Source organism: Nannochloropsis gaditana, assembly GCF_000240725.1.
Source record: "Nannochloropsis gaditana CCMP526 unplaced genomic scaffold scaffold1019, whole genome shotgun sequence".
Lineage (NCBI taxonomy): Eukaryota > Eustigmatophyceae > Eustigmatales > Monodopsidaceae > Microchloropsis > Microchloropsis gaditana.
In genome coordinates this window covers 1-7,491 of record NW_005802934.1, presented here as the reverse complement: position 1 = coordinate 7,491, position 7,491 = coordinate 1, and the positions used below count along the sequence as shown (strand labels likewise).

At 56.0% G+C, this 7,491-nt stretch overlaps 1 protein-coding gene across 1 annotated transcript; it reads right to left on the bottom strand.

The window, feature by feature from the left end:
* Window positions 1-1,482: 1,482 nt before the first annotated feature.
* On the bottom strand, window positions 1,483-2,457 carry NGA_2006620 (receptor-interacting serine-threonine kinase 4; the record flags this gene model as incomplete). Its single annotated transcript, XM_005852670.1, has 1 exon — window positions 1,483-2,457. A coding segment is annotated over one exon (916 nt), but the record flags the coding sequence as incomplete, so codon positions are not given.
* Between the last annotated feature and the right edge of the window lie 5,034 nt (window positions 2,458-7,491).

The following is a 7,491-nucleotide window of genomic DNA, read 5'->3' as shown; positions in this document are numbered from 1 at the left end:
AAGACATGGGTATTCGCCATGAGGATGAGGGCAAGCGGTCCGGAATTTGGGGAAGCCGGTGGCTTTGGCGAGGCGGTACTACGATGAAGGGGCGGACGAGATCACCTTCTTGAACATCACCAGTTTTAGACAGGGGGTCCTCGACGACTTGCCGATGCTGCAAGTCCTGGAGCGGGCCTCGGAGCAGGTCTTTGTCCCTTTGACGGTGGGGGGAGGGATCCGGGGGTACGTGGAGCCGAGCAAAGGGGAGGGAGGGAAGGAGGGAGGGCGGGCGTGGTCGGCCTTGGAGGTGGCGGCCCGTTATTTTCGAGCGGGGGCGGACAAGGTGAGCATAGGAAGCGACGCGGTCACGGCGGCCGAAGAGATGATACAACGCGGGGAGAAGACGGGCACGTCTGCCATCGAACAGATCTCGACCAGGTACGGGAGGCAAGCGGTGGTGGTGAGCATCGACCCCCGTCGTGTCTATCTCCCGGGGCCCGAGGCCTGCCCGGCGGGCCACACGCCTTTGGAACTCTCGGAGTCCAGCGGACCGAACGGCGAGACGTGGTGCTGGTATCAAGCAACCATCAAAGGAGGGAGGGAGGGACGGCCCATCGATGCGGTACGCCTGGCGCATGCCTGTCAAGAATTGGGAGCGGGGGAGATACTATTGAACTGTGTGGATATGGACGGGCAATGCCGCGGGTTCGATTTGGTGCTCGTCCGGGCAGTGCGGGCGGCGGTGACGATCCCTGTCATAGCCAGCAGCGGCGCCGGTAAGCCCCAACACTTCTCGGAGGTGTTCAATAAGACCGGTGTGGAAGCGGCGCTGGCGGCTGGGATTTTCCACAGGCGGGAGGTGGAAATTGATGCAGTCAAGAGGCATCTGAAGGAAGTGGGCATACCTGTCAGGCTGGCGATGGCGTCGCCGGGGCCGGTGTAGAGAGACGCAGGCGGCCAAGGGGAACGGGAGAAAGCGGCGGAGTTGGGTGAGGGGAAGTTTCATTTTATCAATTCCGTGGAGGCCGTCAACGGTAGTGTGATACTTGCATGACTGTCGGGAAAGGGAAGTGAGGCGGAATAGTGGAAAAGATGGCGGTCTTGAGACTGAGGGGCGCGAAAAAAGTGGGAAAGTCGTGAACGTCACATGGAAATTGTGGCGTCGACGTGGTAATTCGGACGAACTCGACATTTGTACGGGGATCATAGCAAGGATATAAACAGTGATGGGCTTGTCTGGGGAAGGGGCCGGGGGGGGGCGCTCCGGACTAAAAGTAGAGCAGGAAGCCAATCCTCAGGTAGAAAAATATGTGAGGGTCGCGAAAGGACACGGAAAGTCAATAAGCAGTCCCAGATGAAAGTGCCGCTCCAATCACACTCTGCACATCGCAAGGCATCTTGATGCTTGTAGAGACAGCAAAATAAACAAGGTCAAGCAAAGGAATGACGGTGACTTCTCGAAGTAAACCTGCTGCCTCCATGTCGTGTTTAAAAGTAACATACAGCAATGCTTTCGGTGCTTTTTCTTTTCCCTTCTTATACTTTTCGTGCGTAATTACTCACGTGCTCAAGCCTCTTTTCCAAAAGGGTGTTTCCCTCTTGCCCCAAGCCGACAAGACCTGAGCTCTCGAAAGCAAAGTTGAAGCTTCATCCTCCTCTTCCAGCGAAGGAGCTTCTGATCCCCCTGCATTTTCATCCTCCCACGACAGCACACTTTCTGTGGATCTGGTGCCGAGCGATTCAGACCGAAACTGAAACAATCCCTGTTCCTTCTCCCTACAATTGGTCTCAGCCAAAACGAAGGAATTGAAAGGATTTTCTCCAACCTTTTTCTCACTTGCATCCTGAGTACTCTTGGTCGTATAATCGTTGCAGGCTTTCTGAGTACGTCCTTGTTTAAAAGACGACAATCGCAGGCAGGATGTTTGCCAGAGGCGCATGCACGACCGGGTCATGCCCGACTCAGTCACGTCTGATGGAAGGTCTCCTTCCTCGGTGCGGGCCAAGGGATCAGCACCCAGCATCAAAAGCATGGCAACGGTCAGGGCTTGATTTGCTTTGCATGCGCGGTGCAGGGGCGTGTTTTGCTCGGCATCGCGTATGTCAACAGAGGCCCCGTGCTGTTTCACCATCTTCAAAATCAGCAACGGTTGGCCATGCGCAGCAAGCCAGTGTAACGAGGTTCGACGAAAAATATCTTGGTCGACGTCATCTACACCAACACCAGCGCGGTTGAGGATGAGTTCCACGACCTCAGGTTGGTCATAGTAACTAGCGAGGAGCAGCGGAGTCCATCCTCCCTCATGCATCCGCGTGGAGACAAGCAAGGGATGGGCACGCAACAGGCAGGAGACCTTATGCACACTGCCGGCAGTTACGGCATCGTTTAAAGCTTTTAACATGTATGATTTTCTTGCTACTGAGCGAGGTCGGGCGCCTACTAGATGCGGTGCATCTAATGGTTTCTGCGATTTCGGGGAGGGAAGGGTATCGAGTGTTTTATCAAATCATCCGTGTGGCCATGAAATGCAATCTCTCATATATGTTTGGCATAGTTCTCCAGAATGTTTAAGGCGCAATCAAAGAACTCTGCAGACTGTTCAGTGGATATCCAAATCTCGCATGAATCCGAAGCCGGAAAACAGGAATGGCTACCAAACGGAACCTCCGGCGTCTTGCTAATTCCTCGGGGATATCCGCACCAAGCCGTTACGTTTTAACCCGATTCTTTTCGATGCGGCGTAAAAATGGAAAACCAGGGGCCGGCTGCGACATTGTGAGCTTAATTCACTTCTTGTGGCGAAGCGCTTCAAGGAAAAGGTGAGGGGCTTTTCCTGGAAAATCTCCTTCCTCATGTTCCTTCAGTAAGAGCCGGCCAGGCGCATATTTCTTTCTTGGTCAACATTTAAAGCCACATCTCCTTTGTAACCGCTGTCTCATCATATCCCTTACACTTGGTTTTCCCGTAAATTCACATCGTCAGCACATTATAGCATAATCCGGCATTCATATGTTTTAGCGCAGATTGATTCGCCAACTTAGTCATCTTCCGAGTCTAAGATCTCCAAATCTTTCTTGTCGAACCATCCAAGCTTCTCGATTGCAACGCGGATGGGGGCAAGCGCAGCGATCAGTAAGGGAAATAAGACACCAATCGGAGACGACTTAAGGGCCCACATCCCTCCAAGACAGGCAAACTGCAATCCTGTGAACGCAGCGCTGACTTTAAAAGGTACCTTTTGCGCCCACGCCGCTTTCGGACGTTGCGCAGGATCGGTAATGAGCAATTTCAACCGCTCCCACATTTGATTACCAGCCAAAGAGCTCTTTCCCAGGTAGAGGAAGAGTCCCATCAAAACCGCCAGGGGGACCTGCCCAAGGAGGGGACGGAACCCGAGAATGGCTACCCCGATCAATGAGTGGATGGCAAGGCCCGTGAGCCGGTTCTCTTGCATGCTCTCGATCACCACCTCGCCGTCTTCAGTGCTCTTAAAGCGCGCACACGCCCGGACGTGGTTCAAGGACCTGACTGTGGCGGCCACCAACCACGGGAGACCAAACAAGGAATTGATAAAGGTCAGGATGGAGACGACGAACATGTCCAAGTGCAAGCCGTACCCCTTCTTGATCTTGTGCGAGGGGGAATTCACCAAGCGGACCGTGATATTCTGATCCATGAAGAGCAGGACAGAGGACATGAGCGCGGGGATGAAAGCTGCCCACCGGGCCCATATAGGCAACGCGAAAATATTCACCAGCCAGGGCCGGCCAAGGGAGGTGGAGAAAGAATCGGGAATCAACAGCGTTGGCAGTGCCTCGGCCTTCTTGGCTTTGGCAAGGGCGGTGAGAAAACACCCGGCCAGGACACCGATGGTGGGGGCAAAATCCGCGATGACGTCGCGGACGCGCTTGGTAAAGAGCTTCCCGCGTCGAAGGCCTGCGAGCGTGATGCTGGTGTTGAAGGTGGTGACCGCGATGACGAGGGAGAGGAGGGCCTTGGCGAAGCCAACGGAGGGGTTGATGAAAAAGGAGGAGAGGTCCTTGACTGCTTCGTACAGGAAGATGAGGGAGATGAGGAGGGAGAAGATCTCGTCGGTGAAGCGTGTAAAGTAGTTGACCAAATTGGAGAGGCTGGTGACAGAGGAGAGGAAGAGGATGAGGGACGTCCAGATGCCCACCCAGGAATAGAGGGGGAGGAAAGGCAGCGCCAGATTCTGAGCGGTCCGGTAGAGCACGAGCGTGAAGGCCAAGACGGGGCCGGTGCTGCCGATGATGGTGAGGGGCTGCCCGGAGAAAAGCGCGTAGGCAATGCCGTTGGAGGCGGTGGCCAGGAGCATCTCCATGGTCCCGATGTTTCCCTCCGTGAGCTTGCCCATCAGGCCTCCGAAGGCGACGGCGGGGGCCAAACAGGCGAAGAACAGGAAGAAGATAGCCGCCACCCCCTTCACGTTCGCGCCGTCCTTGAAGTCGGACAGGTAGTGGGGGGCCTTGCGATGGACGTCTTCCACGATGCCTTTGAACGGTCGTTCCAATATCTTCTGGGACTTGGACGTATCTTCCTCGGACGAGGAGTCGGTGGCCGGGGACATGGGGGGAACAGGCACGTCGGAGGCGGCAGGCACGGCCGCTGAGAAGGCGGGACGTAGCTTGTATATACGGCTAGGTTTGAACACAGGCGCGCGTACGGGAATGACTGGGGGGCATGTGAAACGCAGGGCATTGGTTGGGGCCTTCAGGGGGCGGGAGGCCGGGGTGACGAAGGCGAAGACATGGGTATTCGCCATGAGGATGAGGGCAAGGACAAGGAGGAGGACCGTTTTGGGTGTTGGCATCTGCATAGAGGGTGCCATTGGCGTTTTCTGTGTCTGGGATATGACAAGGGCGTGGGGAACACATGAACAGGCGGCAAGAACTTCAATCTGCAGGGAAACGGAGCATTCCACATGCACTGTGCGCGAGGGGTCGGAAGACGTGGCTTGGGAACTAAAACATTTGATGCGTCATCAACCGGTAGGCATCTTATCCCACGTTACGACCGCACGGCGAAATAACGCTTGAAGCAGCCTGAATGAATTTCGTGCCCTGGTCCTGTAGCACGGACGGGAGGCGTAATCGCATCTCAACATACAAGGGCAACTTGAACGACGTTGCCGCCGCGCCATATATCAACACGACATCGACACTGTAACAAAGCCACGAGAGCACACAAATAACGCTGAAGACATGTATTAGAGCGATTGCAAGGCGAATGGGCAGCACGTGGACGGGTCGGCCAGTGTCCATGGCTCTTTCTGTTGGGGGCGGAAAAAATGGATAGTAGGGGGGAGGTGAGACTGATCGCAGCGAGATGGCGAGTCCCACCCAGGGCCATCGAGATCTGAGCAAAACCACGGAAAGAGGGCACCAGGTGGGCGATTTAGGGTTGGAATGTGGGTTTAATAGCACCTTTTCTTGAATTTTCTTTTTTAAAAAATAGGGCACAGGTAAACAGGCAAGGAACAATTCGCTGCCACTGGAATACTGGTATCCTGAAAACGTTTCTTAACCAAGACATGGGCAGCGGACAACGGGGTAAGTGCTGCTTTGCTTGTCTTCATTTTTCGTTTCAACAACCAGTTGTCAGACAAGACAGAATAATTTAATGAAAAAATGGTAAAAAAGGCTCTAAATGCGAGACTTGGGAGGTGACTAGGAGTGGTGAACTTGAGGGATAAGCACGTAATTTAGTCATGTCAAAAGACATGGAGGTAATTGGAACTCGCGAGAGGTCGTAAAAAGGTTCTATGCACAACTATTGGGCACGTAAAACTTGCAAGCATCGATCGACGTGAGGAATGCACGAGCAATTACCCCGTTTGTCCGTCTCTGTCATTGACGTCCTACCTGCAGTCAATGTCTCCACAACCTGGAGCTTGTCTCCCTCCCTCCCATCGGAACATCATTTGACGTTCACCGCTGCACCCCTTTTACCTTCTACCATGATGACAGGCGCTCCCACTGGCGGCACTTTTAGCCCCGGCAGCGACGACAGTCCCGTGAAGATGCCCGGCCAGCAAGCTCGAGGGTCTCTGCTTAGTACCTGTGCCCTTCTTGTGGGCGCCTTGGCCGTCCTCCTCAGCGGAACGGTCTCCCTTTCCCGGTACCCCCCTCGCTCCTTCCCACGTGTTGTCGTCGGCGAGGATTTCCTCCAGGAAGCCGGCGGTCAATTTGTCACCCTCTCCAAAGGCCGCGTCCACTACGTCCTCCGGGAGCCGACCACGCCATCGGACCTTCCCCCCGTTGTCTTGATCCATGGCTTCTCCTTGGGCTGTATCATCTGGAACGACGTGGCGGACGCCCTCGTCTCTAAAGGAGGCCGTCGGGTCTTGGCCTTTGACTTGTACGGCCGCGGCTACAGCGACGCCGCCTTCCCCTGCGATGTCGAGCTCTTTTCTGGGCAGTTGACGGAGCTGCTTTTTGCCCTCCAGCCAGTCCTTGGCCCGGGGCCTATCGATATATTCGGGACCTCGATGGGGGGGGCCATCGCCGTGCATTTCACGCACTTGCATCCGGAGCGCGTGCGGCGACTCGCCCTCCTGGCGCCCGCTGGCCTGCCCGTCAACGTGCCGTGGACCGCCAAGCTTGGGAAGCTCCCCTTCTTCGGGGACATCTTCATGCCGATTTTGGGCCCTGTTTCGCTCCGGACGTATGCCCGCAAAGGCCATGCCTATCCGGACGACCCCGCTTTCCAGCCGACCTTCGCCGCCATGAGCCGCGTACTGCGCCGGCAGAGTCAGGTGAACCCAGCTTTCTTCCCCGCGCTCCTCTCCACGCTGCGGGATTTCCCTCTGAACGACCTTGTGTGGGCCTACGAATCCGTGGCCAGAACCAGGGAGGACGGGAGCGTGCTCGTGATATGGGGCGACAGGGACGTCATCACGCCGTTCATGCACGCCTCGCGCGTTATCGATTTGCTGGGAGGGCCGGCCAAGGCGAAGCTGCTGGTTCTGGACGACTGCGGCCATGTGGACCCCTTGGAGGTGCAACGGAACATCGAGGAGATGATGCCCCCCCTTCTTGCGCACTTGGGATGACGGGGGGGAGAGAGGGGGGACTCGGGGTTTGGCAAGGCTTGTTTGCCGTGTATTTTAGGTAGGGGTGCTGCGCAAAGCTACTGGAGCAATACGGGTGCGCAAAAAGAAAAGGAATACATGTTCACCTCGGTGTTGAGAGGCTGGTTTTCCACCTAAAGGCATGTTCTCCTGGGCGAGATTCTGAGGGTTGGGCGGCGGGTCAAGGACAGGAACGAGCGCACACGACGTGGACGTGCCCGCGAACGATCGGAAAGGAAGCCAGACTGCACGCAAAGCCCCTCTTAATGACCGTTCTGCCCAGATAATCATGCATCCCCCTGCGGACCTGTGGGGCCTCCCTCCTCCCTTCGCCTCTTCTTCGCCTGTCGTCCCACCGCGTCCTGGCCCGCGTTGCCACTGTCCTTCCCCACCCTCTGCACATGAAATCCTTCATCTC